At 33.2% G+C, this 15052-nt stretch overlaps 2 protein-coding genes across 2 annotated transcripts; both read left to right on the top strand.

The window, feature by feature from the left end:
* Window positions 1-6331: 6331 nt before the first annotated feature.
* Window positions 6332-6787, top strand: LOC130728901 (uncharacterized). The gene is made up of 2 exons (XM_057580482.1): window positions 6332-6499; window positions 6587-6787. Exons 1-2 carry the CDS (start codon window positions 6332-6334, stop codon window positions 6785-6787), a joined length of 369 nt encoding a protein of 122 aa, XP_057436465.1.
* A 4854-nt stretch (window positions 6788-11641) lies between these two features.
* Window positions 11642-14257, top strand: LOC130733946 (cinnamoyl-CoA reductase 1-like). Its single transcript, XM_057586236.1, has 6 exons — window positions 11642-11953; window positions 12039-12211; window positions 12298-12483; window positions 12562-12724; window positions 13142-13328; window positions 13910-14257. Exons 1-6 carry the CDS (start codon window positions 11845-11847, stop codon window positions 14052-14054), a joined length of 963 nt encoding a protein of 320 aa, XP_057442219.1. The 5' UTR covers window positions 11642-11844; the 3' UTR covers window positions 14055-14257.
* The last annotated feature ends 795 nt before the right edge of the window (window positions 14258-15052 follow it).

Raw genomic sequence — 15052 nt, 5'->3', positions numbered from 1 at the left:
CATAATTACATTGATGAAAGAAGTTGAAGAGGAAGGGGTAGGGAAGTTTCTTTTTTGTTTTTTTCGATACATCGGAAGACGAAAGTTTTTATTATTGAGTGACTTTAACTTTTAAGGTTTATTATTAATATTAATTATTAGTTTATTAATACTTCAACAAATCTAAACTAATAATATGTGTCTTATGGAATTCATAACTAATATCATATTTAATGTTAATTTTGACCTATGACATTCCATAACTCATATGAATTAAATAATAATAAATTCATTTAAAATAATTTTGAGCTTAATAGTAGAAAGTTATATACTAACATTGATGGAGGTAGTTCAAGGGGAATATCGAACAACTGAGATTAAAAGTCTGCTAAATATCGAACGGTTCTGAAAAATCACATATGAAATAATATGTATAATTACTTAAAAGCTCATAGGTAAAAACAAATATATGAAACATTGTTTACATAGAAGCTCATAGGTCTTCCTATCAAAGATTCCAAAACTGAAGGAGCATATTATTGCATTACAATTAAATTTAAGAAGTACCATATTCTAGTCTTATAATTGGTTACATAATGTCAGACATACGAAATCCAATAGCGCTCAAAAGCCAAAAACCTCGTCCCTTGAAACCCTGGAATTCTTCGTCCATGTGTGGGTAAGGTGAATGGTGTGCCTCTTTCAACAAATAGTTCAAATAATAATGGGTTGAAAAAATATCTTTACATTTATCTTTCTCTTATAAAAAAGTTATCAATACTTTTTGTGTTATACCAACTACATAGTTATTCAAATAATAAAGAATAATAAAATTCATGTTTAAATTTATTAAAAATCTATATCTATATATCTATATATATGTAAAGGAGACTTGAGTTTTTTGCATTAAATACATCAAGTAATTCCTACCTCTACATTAAAAAAAAAAAATCATTTGCAATAAATATATTAAATAATAAAATTAAAACTGAATAAATTGTAATGTAAATAACTATTCAACTACCAACACTAAATAATATATTTATAAACTTAATTATCTTCAATTTTGTTATTATTTAAATATTAATTATAAAATTTCCCGTACATTTAAGTAAAAGCTAAATATAATGTGATAAAAAAATTTAAACATATGTAGTTAAAATATTAATTATTGACCTCAAGTTGAGCAAAAAATTAAATTTATATAGAGTAATATATTTTATGTAAAATAAATATATGAAATATCAGAAATAGTCAATGATTAAATGCTTTTCGTAAAGATATACTTCGATTTTTTTTAATAGTTACATGTGTTGTTTAATATAGATTATAATGTTGTTTTGTGTTATTTTATAAAATTATTTTACATACATAAAAAATTAATATATTATAATTATTTAAGTCTTTTAGAATAATCTTTTTATATACATTAAAAAGTGTATAGAGTATACATAAGATGATATTTAGAATAAACTTTTATTAAATAATATTTGTATATGGAAATATTATTTATAATTAAAATTAATTAATTTTATTAATAAAAATTAGAAAATAGTTTTAAAATTAAAAAATGCCGCTATAATTTATAAGTAAATAAATTGTAAAACTATTTTTAAAATTAACATTATTAAGTATGACGTGGATGTAAAAAAAGTATGACGTGTGTGTATTATTTTTTCAGAAATTTATTCAGATATAAATTTTGATCTATTATATATTAGTAAAAAAGATCAACTTAAAGAAGTATAACAGAGAAAAATAATTACGGCTAAAATTAAAAAATAATTAATTTACTAAATAATATTTTAGAATATTAAAATAATAATTTATTGTAACTATCAAAGTTAAATAAATACATTTTTAAATTGTTAAAATTATTTTAATGCTAATTATTAAATTTGAATAGTATTAATTATTTACACAAAGAAAACTCTAATACTCACAATGAAATGTTTTAACACAATTATTTTTATTTTATCATAATTCATGAGTAAAAAATATTTAACATATATATTTCATATTTTTATTTTAACTATAATAAATTTTATATAATGTTGATAAAATTGTAAAAACACCCGTGCAACGCACGAGTTTTATATCTAGTATATAAGTAAAGGAGACTTGAGTTTTTGCATGCATTAAATGCATTAAACCATAAAAGCTCACATACATTTATATTAAATACATTAAAAAATAACAAAAAATATTAAATAAATTAAAAAATGAAAAAAATTATTATAAAAAACAAGTCAACTAATTATAGACTTAAAATTGACTTGAGCTTTGAATTTGACAAATATAAAAAAATAAAAATTAATAATAAAATAATATTTGTTAATAAAAACTTTAGATACAAAAATTTTAAAATAAATTTTTTTAATCTATATATATAGCTATTCTACATACATATGTAAAGCAGACTTAAAAAAAATATAATTGAACACGTAAAGAAATAATAAATGTATTTTCTATTAAAAATATTAAATAAAAAATGAAAACTAAAATAAAAACTACATCCACTTTATTTTTCATTATATTAATTATTAATTGCTAAACTTTTCAATTTCTCATATTTAAAAGTAAATATTAAAATTGAAAAAAAATCAATTTATCTTATTTAAAATTAAATATTTAAATTATTTAAATTATAATTATTCATTATAACTTTAGGTGAAGTTTTACAAAATAATAATAATTGAAATTGACTACCTTTACATTAATGACAATAATAGATTGTTAATAATAATTATAAATTTTATTAGTTATTTATCATAAATTGAGAAATAAAAAAAAAACTTATTAACTATTTCTTACTTATAAAAAATATTTATTAATAAATAATTTCGAAAAAATAGTTGAAAATTTAAAAAATGTCTCTATAAGATATTTATTATTACTACATTGAATGTATGTATTATTTGAAAAAAGATTCTTTAAATATGATTTTTGATATATTATACAGTAGTAAAAATAACTTGAGGAAGCATAACAGAAAAAAATAATTATAACAAAATTTACTAAATTTTACGATATTAAAATTATAAATTATTATAATTTTTAAAGTTAAAATTATTTCATTGTTGATAAAAAATATGTTATCATAACTTATATTAAAACATCATTACTTGATTCAAAATATTTCAAATTCACTTAAGGAGTTTTCAAATTATTAAATAAATAAATTATTAATTTGGTTTATAAGGGTGAGTTGTGATTGAAAAATAGAACAACATCTGGGGACAATATTTCTCCTAACTGAGTATCCATGTTTATTACCGGATATATGATAAATCAGCCCGCAAAAAACAGAGAACCTAAATCAATAGAATAGGTTACAATCAAAGTTTTTAAAATTAATTTAATACTAATACAAATGAAATTTAATTACTCCATAGTAATTTTTATACTATATTTAAAAAATAGTGTAAAGAAACCCGTGCAACGCACGAGTATTATTTCTAGTGAAACAGTAGAACAAACATTTAAATTTAAAATGAAACTTAAAATTAAACAACAATAATTACCATAAAAAATAATAAATTTGATTTTTAAAACTATTAAAACTATAAGTCTATAACGGTGGGGAAATTAATTTTAATTGAAACTAAAAGTAAGTATTTAAATAAAATTTAATCTATTTATTTTATGATTGAGTTTTTGAACAAAAAATTAATATTGAAATAATTTAACTTGAATGTTATTAATCCCTTCAATTTATTAACTTTTTTTTAAATTTAAATAAAAAATGAAATAAAACTCAACAAATAGAGTTGGTAGATAAAAGGAATAAGAAGGTAGAATTAAATCGAAAAACGAAAACAATAATGTAAAATTAGTAACCACATTCATAGTGTAAGTGACATAAATTTGATTAAACTTAATGAAGACGATGAAGATGACAAATTGAAACTAAATCAATGAAATGTAAAAGGAGGAAAATTGCTTCATTATACCGGATTAGAAAAAAAAATTGTCATTTGGTCAACTAATTGATAAAAAATTAATCAAAATTTAAAAAAAGCAAGAAACTCACATTGGTTGAAGATTAAACTGTTAAAGAATGGAAGCAAACATCATAAAATTGTGCAAGAAAAATAATGACACAATTAGAGAAATAACCAAGGAGATGACTTTAAAGTTTATGAAGAAAAAGAATTTTTGATAATAATAGTTAATCAATAGCAAAGAACAAAACATGCATAAATTATAAAAGTAAAATAAAGTTAGTAACTTTCATCTATTGAATAAGTGATGACAACATGCATATTGCAAATAAAGACTGAAACTTACAGGAGTGGGAGATGAAGAATGAGAAGAATGAATCGAAAAAAATAAAACCGTTTGAGAAGAACGTAGCATGCGAACAAAATCTGAAGAAGAAATGGTGGAAAAATCAGAACAGATAAATTAAAAGATATAAATAAGGCGAAAAAATAAGGGCTCTTACCGGATTGAAAATGAACAATGATGAAAAAGAAGTGACCAATAGAGAAGAAAAGACGTAAAAGAAAATTCTCTAACCTGGTGGAAGATCTTCATGTGATGGAATGATGATGTTGGAGGATCCAAATCGGAGAGATTACTTTCACATGAATGGATATGCTAAAGATCAAAATGAGAGAGATGAAAATAATTTGAAAGGGGAATGGAAAGATGCTTTTTATATGGGAGAAGAAGGAAGAGACTCATGGTGATTTTATAACCATAATCCATATTCAGGAGTTACAAAAGTAACAAATAAAACTGTCAAGAATATGAAAAGGTTATACAAAGGGTTTCATAATAAAAGGACCAACGGTTAGGATTAGAAGCAATGAATGGTCAAGATTGATTTCATATTGAATTACTAACAAATTTACGTATATTACCATTGAAAAATTTCCACCCATGCGTATTAAAATATTAAATTACAGTTTTGCCCTCAAGGTTGCAAAAACTCTCCCTTTATATATAGTATAAATACTATATTCTAAAATGTTTTATGTTTAATTTATGTACAAAGCTAAGGCCCCGTTTGGAAAAACAGCTTAATTAAGCGCTTATGGTCATAAGTGCTTATGTCATAAGCGCTTATTCATAAGCTATTTTTAAAAATTTATTGAAATAAATTAAAAATAAGCTGTATATAAGCATAAGCTGTTTTTCATAAGCTGTCCTGAGGAGCTTATGAAAATAAGCTGAAAATAGCTTATGGCAGGTCATAAGCTGTTTGCATAAGCTCTCCCAAACACTGGCATAAGAGCTTATGCTGTCAGATAAGCTCAAATAAGCTCTTCCAAACTGGGTCTAAATCTACCGCTTTCTAATTTGCGGAATGTAGATTAATGGAAGCGGAATGATTGGCATAAATGATACTTGTAGAACTGAGTTCCTTAGGTCTAGGGGCGGTAACCAAATTTTGAAAATAGAATGCAGAGAGAGACTGGGAGGAGAAGGGTGGTGGTGAGGGAGATTAAACATTTAGGGAATTTTTTAATTTGTAGTTGTCACAATTTTTAGAAATTTTCTATTTGTATTTATCTATGTCATGCCAATTATACCATTAACTTTAAATAATTACTAAATAGGAATAGAAAAATTAATAAGAGAGATAAATTGTATATTATAGAAACTATTTTCTTTTCTCATTGTTTTCTTTTTTGTGAGAAACATTAAAAATATCTCAAAATAGGTGGCTCAGTTAAGAATTGTGGGCAAAGGTAACGGTAGGGGGAGATCCAGGAATCAATTCCTAACGAGTGCAATTTATCTTTTCGAGGTCAAAAAAAAGGACACGATAGTTGTTACATACACCTTATAAGCCAAGCATTTGATTCAATAATATTTTATACACTTGGTTGCATGATAGTTACCTACAACATTGCCTAGTCGTGAATATCTAAGGAATTAAGGATCATAATTTTACCTTTGAACTAATATACATATCTTCACCGATCAGACCTTCATCCTTCTTCCCGTTTCGCTTTTCCTTTTCCAAGGGTTATTCTTAACTTACCAGATATTTTTTTGGCTTAATTGCAGTTTTCGTCCCTGATGTATAGCGCTTGTGCAATTTTCATCCCCTGTGTTTAAAACGAGCGATTTTGGTACACCTAAGTTTGAAACGTGAAAATTGGGTTCATCCGTTAGTTCACCGTTTAAATTGGCATACGTGGCTCTCATTAATGACCTGTACTGCCACTATGACTCCAGATAAGCTTCCATTTGATTAAAAAAAGATGAATAAAATAAAAAAAATTACCATGGACATTTAAATAAGGATTCAGTCCCAAATTTCCCAATTCTAAACTCTAGAAATCAGTTGTTCGAGACCAACGTTCTCCAGACCAAGAACTTTCTCCAGGCTTCGTGAATGGACATGAATGGGCGAGTGCCTCAAGCTTCGTCGTCGTCTGCGACGAGTGTGAGTGACCCCCATGGTAGAAGAGTGATTTGCGATTGTGGGGTTGTTTCTCCACTTAGGACGTCGTGGACAAGAGAGAACCCAAGGAGAAGGTTCTATGGATGTGGCTTGTATCAGGTAAACATGAGGTTTTCATTCGGTTGTTCACTCCTCACATTCCCTCGATCTGAATCTCAACCCAATCTTTTGTTGAAAAAATTTCAGGGTAGGAAAAGGAGATGTGGGTTTTTCCAGTGGCATGATCAAGAGTTCAATCAACGCGAGAAGAAGGTGATTGCTTGGTTACTTACTGTGGTTGAAGGCTTGAAGAAGAAGGAGAAGATTTTACTTTGGTGTATTGGAGTTTGCTGTGTAGTTATTGTGGTGTTGGTCACAGTGATTGGCCTTATGTATTGGAAGCTCTGATTTGTGTTTAGAGGCTTGGTGTTTTGGTTAGGAGTTTAATGGATGTGTATGTCTATTCGAATTATGTAATGTATGTGGAGAATGTTTATCTATCAATGAAATGGAAGCAGGTCTTTTGTGTTCAAATGTGCTCCGTTTTAAGATTTTTTCTTAAGCCTTTTTCTTGTCTAATGTGTATGGTTTTCTCTGAACAATTGCATTTGAAGAAATGAGAATAACACAATGGATTTCTCTAAACAATTACACATAAAGGGTTGTATGAAAATGAATACCAGGTCATGGAAATTAGAAGTATGCGTGGACCTGGGATATCATTCACCTTTCAACCCCAAATTTAATGAGGAAAACCAAACTTCACAAAATTCCAGTAACACAAATTAAGTGCAAGGAACAACAGTACAAAATGGATTTCTCTAAACAATAACATCTCAGAATAACACATTGCACCATTGCACTTGAAATGAAAATAACACAATTGCACTTAACCTTACTTGTCCAAAGTGACATTAAACACATTACATAACTTGTTCAAAATGACACTAAACTGAGAACATGACATAACTTGTCCAAAATGACACCAAACTGAGAACATGACATAACTTGTTCCAAATGACACCAAAATGACAGATTGCAATGCATATTCAGTTATGCATTGCTTTCTTGAGTTCCCACCCCCATTTTCTGCTTCTTCCTTGACCTTTCATCAACCTGAGAAGCACTTGGAAGTTGTGAGGTTAATGTGCTGCCTGTTTGAGAGTTCTGAATAGGTTGAGTGGCTTGTTGTGGTGGTAATGGCTGACCTCTTCCTGCTCCCCTTCCAGCTCCTCTACCTGCTCCCCTTCCAGCTCCTCTTCCAGCATTACTTGGCCCTGCTCCAGCTCCACTTCCTTGTGCATTACATGGCCCTGCTCCAGCTCCACTTCCCTGTGCATTACTCACCCTCTGTTTAGGGTGAACAAGTTGTGTATGATCCTAGAAGCAAAGCAATTACAAAAACATTGTCTTAGTCCCACTATAACTAAAGAATGAATATCAAAATGTCAACAAATAAATTTTGATGTTACTTGATTTCCACCAGTTGGTATCTCCCTATTAGCAGCAATCTTCCCCTTTCATGTCCTAACATTATGGCCTCATTCCCCACATCTGCCACACTTAATTGTAGATTGCTGTCTCTTTAGCTTGTGAGGGTTCTTAGGCTCATCATTAGTCTTAATCCGCTGCTTCTTGGGCCTTCCCGGTGCCCTTCTCATGTAAGGTGGCTTCAAGGGTGGAGCTGAACTTGTGGACCATAACTTAGGACCATTTGAGGGCATGATAATATACTCATAGGTCTTTAGGAATGTTGTTTTCCTGCAAAAAACACAGTCAACACTCACATAGTCATTCACCAAGGATTAACAAACACAACCAAAGAAACACAATGAAGTATGTTATTTATTTACCTGTACCAAGGATTAACATAGTCTTCAGGAATTTCATTGTTGTAATAAATACAAGCAATTGCATGGCAGCATGGAATTCCAGACAAATCCCACCTTCTGCAAGCACAACTCTTAATCTTCATGTCAACAATATACTTGTCATTCCCATTTGAAACCTCAAATTGTGCATGGCTCTCATCTCCATGCCATTGAGCATGCCATTTATTAGCATAGTCCTTGTTCACCTCAAGCTTCTGTTGTATCATTGGACAAATTTCTCCTTTGTACCTCAGCATCAAGTCTCTCTACTTCACAATCCTATCAGTCATGTATGATTTTAGTCCATCAATGAGAGAGATTATTGGCTTCTCTCTCCATTCCAGAATAGCCCTGTTGAATGCCTCGCACATGTTATTGACTTGTAGATGACACACAGGGTAAGTGCTAAAGGCAGCTCTAGTCCACTTCTTTGGAGGGATCTCAGACATGTCTTTCCATGCTTCCTCATTCAACCTCTTCATATTCCCCATTGCTCTCTCCCATTCTGGCATTGTAGTCGCCCTAGCAGCAGCCCATAATGCACTTTTCATCTCCTCACCTGGGTACTTCTTCCTCCAATTACCATACAAGTGCTTGACACAAAACCTGTGGTCAACATTAGGATTCAACTCCTGTAATGTAGGAACCAAACCCTACAAACCAAAAGGAAAATACATTAAGTATGAGTGAAATTAAAGTGAAATTAGGTGATTGAAATATGAAATTTATTACCTTATGTTGATCTGAAATAAAGCACCATGGCTTTCTCTGAATCCCATCCAAATCCCCCATCAATAGGTCCACAAACCAAGACCATGAATCCTTTCTTTCTACTTCCACAACTGCAAATGCAATAGGAATCATTTGGTTATTACCATCTTTCCCTACTGCTGTCAACAACTGCCCACCATAAACTCCTTTTAGAAAACAGCCATCTAACCCAATTAAAGGCCTGCATGTGGTAGCAAAAACCATTTTACAAGCTGCAAAACACACGTAAATGCTTTCAAAGACTGGTCCATCAACTCCAACAGAGATTTTGATGATCACAGTACTCCCTGGATTACTTCTGAGGAGTTCTTCAGCATAACTCCTCAGGTGAGTATACTGCTCATAAATAGCTCCGTCGATCATCTCAAGTGCCTTGTCTGAGATCTGAAAGGTCACAAGGTTCGCAACTTCTATGCACTACTACTCACGAAGGTAAGGGTAACTCAGTATAGAAGTGTCATTGAGTCTTGCATGCTTTAATCGCACTGCTTGCATTTGAGATGAAGGTATTTAATTTGATTGACATTTGATTGAAGTATTGGCATGTTTTACTGCGTTATATATCAACTTATGTTGACTGTTTCTGAGGCTTTTGTCAAAAAAATTCTAGGGCTTCGGCCATTGGTTATTGTTGATGCTCTGATGTTCGTGATATTTGAATATTGATGATTTAGTATGCTTGACTTGATTATTGGATCGGAAGTTGTTGATCGAGTGACTAATGAAGTCACGAGATGTGGTTGACTGACTTTGGCATATAGGGTTGAAACTAAAGTGGCAGTCCAGTGGTTTTCGTTCCACGTGGTTGTCCCGTCTTTCGAGACGCCAAGTGGCAGTACAATGGTTGTCGTTCCACATGACTGTCCCGTCTTTTGAGGCGTTATTAAGTGGCATTCAGGAGTTATCGTTCTCCGTCTGTCCTGTCCTTCAGGGGCGTTATTAAGTGGCAGATCAGGGGTTTTCATTCCTCGTCTGTCCCATCTTGCGAGACATTATTGATCGATCCATTTTGGTAGCAGCATATAACCGCATTTAAGGCGCTAACATCTGATGCTATGTTGTCCGATGATTCGTCATTTAACTTGATATAAGTTGTCAGTTTAATTACCATGCTTTGTAATTAAATTTCAATCGCATGCTTTTCTCTTTTTATGTGAGATAATTGCATGAGTTAACCCTTTCTGTTTGCCACTTGTTGTTTGGACGCTTAACGTTATTAGGCGATGGAGGTCCTTCCGCCGAAGCTTTGCTGTGTTTGAGTTGGAGACATGGATCGTAGGCGTCGGAGTAGCGATGGGAGAAGCAGTTTAACTTTCTTTTGTAGACTATGTTTAAGTCTTCTTCTCCATCTGAAAACTGTCATTAAAACCTTGTTTTTGCCACTTGTCTAAGTGTGCGTACTTATTTTGAACCTTGTTCATGATATCGTAAATTTCCCTATGACTATATATATTATTATGTTGGGTACAAGTTTAATTTTGAGGGTTATGCTATGTTTAAAAACCTACAGTGGAAGTATCTTATCAAACAAGTGACAAATGTATTCGCTTTAGCGATAAAACGTTTAGTTCTTTTAAAAAAAAATTACCCTTGTATTTTGGGATTGCTAAATAGTCCTTAGACTTGTCAAGTTACTAATGTAATTCCTCAGTTGAGAAATTGGGGCGCTACAATATGTGAGTTCTCTTTCATATTAGGTGGATCTTTTACTCAAATAAGTGAGTTTTTAGCTGTTTTTGTTCATGTCCTATTCCCTTTCATTGCCACCACCGTCCTTCACCCCCACCGCCCCTGTCTCCACCTTTGCCGCCTCCATCTAACACTAAGAGCCTTGTCATAGATCTAGTATTGAGACAACGCGACAATCACCTCGCTAACCAGTGAAGTATATACGACCTGACATCATCTGGAGTTTCGCCGTCGTTTATGTAAGCACCACCGCAACCCAAGCTTGAGGCTATCATCCCCACACCTTTCTCTAGCGCAGCGCAGCTCTTGGTTGAAAGGGTGGTCTTTGATTTGTTTTGAGGAGAGGAAGTGAGGTTAGGTCGTTTGCGGAGTTCCTTACATGCCTCATCTCGTCCTTTGCTCCACCATTTGCGGTGGTAGGCACCAACCACCACCTAAGGCTCTAGTAAATTTGCTCACGGTCACCCCTCCCACCGTCGTCCCACTATTTCCGCCATGTCTCTACTACATCCATCACCTCTCTCAGTCACTATTGATGTTTATTTGGAGTCTACAAAAGTTTTCCTATTCTCTCCATATGCCCAGAGATGCTAGATTGTCCCCCATTGGTGCCGCTGAAGCCATGATTTGGGCTTTCCTGATTGCCACAAAGATGGCAACTTTGGCCAAGCCAAATGAGTTGTTAAAATGGGAGCGTGGTTTAAAACTGAAGATAAAAGCTCTTCCCACTCATAAGTCAATTGGTCTCTATGTTAAGTTAGGGGTGTTTAGTACGCTCCTTTTCTGCTATGAGCTAACTTGTCTAATGCGTACACATTAAAAGTCACATGTCACCATAGGAAAATGTAGTGAATGAACTAATTGTAAGCCTTTGACAAGTTAGCTCCTAATTGTACAAATATCAGTCAAAGTAATCCATATGAACCAACATTTTATCTCGCTACATGACTAACTAGATCAACATTCAATACAATGAGGAGAACAACAAAGTATTTTCTTTAACTAAACTAACTTGTCCGACTCTTCCACTTTTCGAGGATGAAATTAAACATTAGGTGAGTGGCTTTGGCTGAGTGCAAAGGCAGCACTATCATCACTACAAGAGGATTGATTCCCCTGTGACACTATCGCAGGATGTCCGAGCACGTTTGCGTCACCGGCGGCAGTGGCTGCATCGGTTCATGGCTGGTCCATCTCCTCCTCGATCGTGGCTACACCGTTCACGCCACCGTCCAAAATCTCAGTTACCTTCCACACTCCATTATTTCACCACCATCAACACAACCTTTCTATTCTAACTCACTCTTTTCCTTTGTTCTCAAAACCAGACGATGAAACCGAGACGAAGCATCTACAATCTCTCGAAGGAGCATCCACTCGCCTCCGCCTGTTCCAGATCGATCTCCTCCACTACGACACCGTCCTCGCCGCCGTCAACGGCTGCGCCGGCGTTTTCCACCTCGCCTCTCCTTGTATTGTTGATCAAGTCCATGACCCTCAGGTACTCTTGTGCTTCTTCTGAAATCTTAAATCTTTTCCTCTTTTTCGTGGACCCTTTTGGGATCTGAAGCTGTTGGGTTTGTGCAGAAGGAGCTTCTGGACCCGGCGATCAAAGGGACTGAGAATGTTCTTGCTGCGGCGAAGGAAGCAGGAGTGCGGCGCGTGGTGGTCACGTCCTCTGTTTCTGCGATTACCCCGAGCCCCAGTTGGCCTTCTGATGTTGTCAAGAGAGAGGATTGCTGGACTGACATTGAATACTGCCAGCAAAAAGAGGTTTGCAATTGCATGTGATAGTGTGTTGTTTAGTGTGTGAGGCATTGAATTTGGCATTTTTGAAATTGTTTGGTGCAGTTGTGGTATCCAATGTCAAAGACATTGGCAGAGAAAGCTGCTTGGGATTTTGCTAAAGAGAATGGTTTGGATGTTGTGGTGGTGAATCCTGGTACTGTAATGGGCCCTGTTATTCCACCAAGGCTTAATGCAAGCATGGTCATGTTAGTGAGACTTCTTCAAGGTAAGTATAGGTTGCTAATATTGATAAGGCGATTGTTTGCGAATTGCTATTTGTAGTTGTGTTGAGTGAAGTAGTATCTTTGATCTTAGGTGTGGTTTACTTGCTTTTTTCACTTTTCCATGTGATATTTTGCTGTGTTAATTGTGGAAGTCACTTAATTAGTGCAACTGCTAAATTGTCACCCAAGTAGATGGTAAAATAGGACATTCAGAACTTGATTTCTTGTTTATCTTGCGCCTTTTGAAGATTGTCTTCTTTGGTTGTGCTAAAGTCTTTTCATAATCATTTTACGATTTGTTAATAATCATTGTTGGCCCAAATACTAATGTTGAAGCTTGTATGTCAGTAGTTCAGTATTCCCAATTTTTTTTTTAGGGTGTTTCTAAGTATTGTGATTTTGTCTTTGTCCTGGTGCAGGTTGTGCTGAAACATATGAGAACTTCTTTATGGGATTGGTCCACTTTAAAGATGTAGCATTGGCACATATTTTAGTGTATGAGAACAAAGGAGCAGCTGGTAGACATATGTGTGTAGAAGCTATTTCTCACTACGGCGACTTTGTAGCAAAAGTTGCTGAACTTTATCCAGAGTTTAATGTGCCAAAGTAAGTAAGCCACAGATTTGCTAGAAATGAGTGATGGTACATCATTCTTGAATGGTTTGTTGAAGAAACTGTTCATTTTTTATTTGAACATCCGTTAACTTGGTTCATGTGTTGAGCTATGGTTTTCATTCATGCACTAGCTAATGAATCTTGAATGTCATCAATTATCATGGTGTTTCTTATTTAAGTTTCAAACTATACTGTACAGTACATGCATGGCTTTTTACTGGAAAACTGTTATGCACTCACCCACCAATTCCAACCCACACCTAGAGAGAGAGGCATAGAAGAGAGGGAGCTGAGAGATATGATAGATGATATAATAGGAAAAGAAGAGGCAGAGAGGAAGAAACGTGGGTGTGAATGTATCAAAACTGTGTATTATTGCTGTGGCATTAGTTCATGTTGGTCACGTTTTCAATTCCTTGTCAAAAGCATTCAAAAAGAAAAATAGATTAGGATTTGAAGCTGGGTATTTCTTGTAGACTTGTCAGTATACACTATACAGTCATCTTAATCAAAATACAAGGTTGTTCTAATCCAAAAATTTCTCATATGGTGTATGTCATTTTCCTTTGAAGGATGCAACGAGATACCCAGCCAGGATTGTTGAGAGCAAAGGATGGATCAAAGAAACTCATGGATTTGGGTTTGGAATTCATTCCAATGGAGGAAATTATTAAGGATGCTGTAGAGAGTTTGAAGGACAAAGGGTTCATATCTTGAATGATGCTGCTGTTATTTGGAACCCCAGGTAAACTAGAGATAGGTGATAGGTTGCATTGCACTATAAGTACTATGGGCATATGGTGGTATCTGTAGAATCTGTTTCCCCAATATGCTTATGCAAAGTTACTCTGACTTGAATATCTGTTGTCATTTTCTTTTCTTCTTTTTAAATAAATAGCAAGAGATTAAGCATTAAAAAATAGGCCAAGTAAACATAACATGTTACGTGCAGAAATATAGGAAAATTTTGCTTTTGTAACTGTAATGTAGAAGTAACTAACATATAGGGATAAAAGAAAACATTGTTGCTTTTGTAATTGTAATCTAGAAGTAACTAATACATGTAGGCTGTAGCGATAAAAGAAAACAATTTTTTTATTGTAATTTGTATGGTGGAAGTAACGGTGACTAACTGATGCTCTGAACTGGTCATGGTCCTTGGTGCCTATTCTAGATTGACAAGTTGCACCTGAATTGCTAGAAAGAATCCACTTGAGCCCTCTGATATTAAGAAAAAAATTGAAGCAGTAAGAAAAACTATGGGATCATATATTAACATAAAAAGAGGTCAAATAAAATAAAATTAACAAACCTCTGTTTCAAGGAATGATTAATTTTATAAAAGACAGAGCAATCTACATCCCTGAACTAACTTTTGGTGTAGAGTTAAACTTAACTCGAATTCTAAGAGCATGCCCATTATTAACCATATATACACCATACTCATATTCATCTAATACTAGACAGAGAGTATACACAGTAAGTATAGGAAATTAGAAATAAGGAAACCCTTGTCAATGAAATTTAGCATATTAGTTTACATGCTTCTTTCTATGACTACAATCATATTGATCAATCGAAAGCTTAGGGCATAATGCAGCTAGAAATCCTAATTTAGAAAATTTTACAGATATCAAAGCCATTATCCTCGTTTCTTGAGAGGAATATGAACCCTTTGAAGAAACACAATCTCAAACAGAATTATAATGGAAAGA

Source organism: Lotus japonicus, chromosome 1 (assembly GCF_012489685.1).
Source record: "Lotus japonicus ecotype B-129 chromosome 1, LjGifu_v1.2".
In the NCBI taxonomy this organism is placed as follows: Eukaryota; Viridiplantae; Streptophyta; class Magnoliopsida; order Fabales; family Fabaceae; genus Lotus; species Lotus japonicus.
Note: the sequence above shows the minus strand (reverse complement) of the source record. Positions and strands in the feature narration are given on the sequence as shown.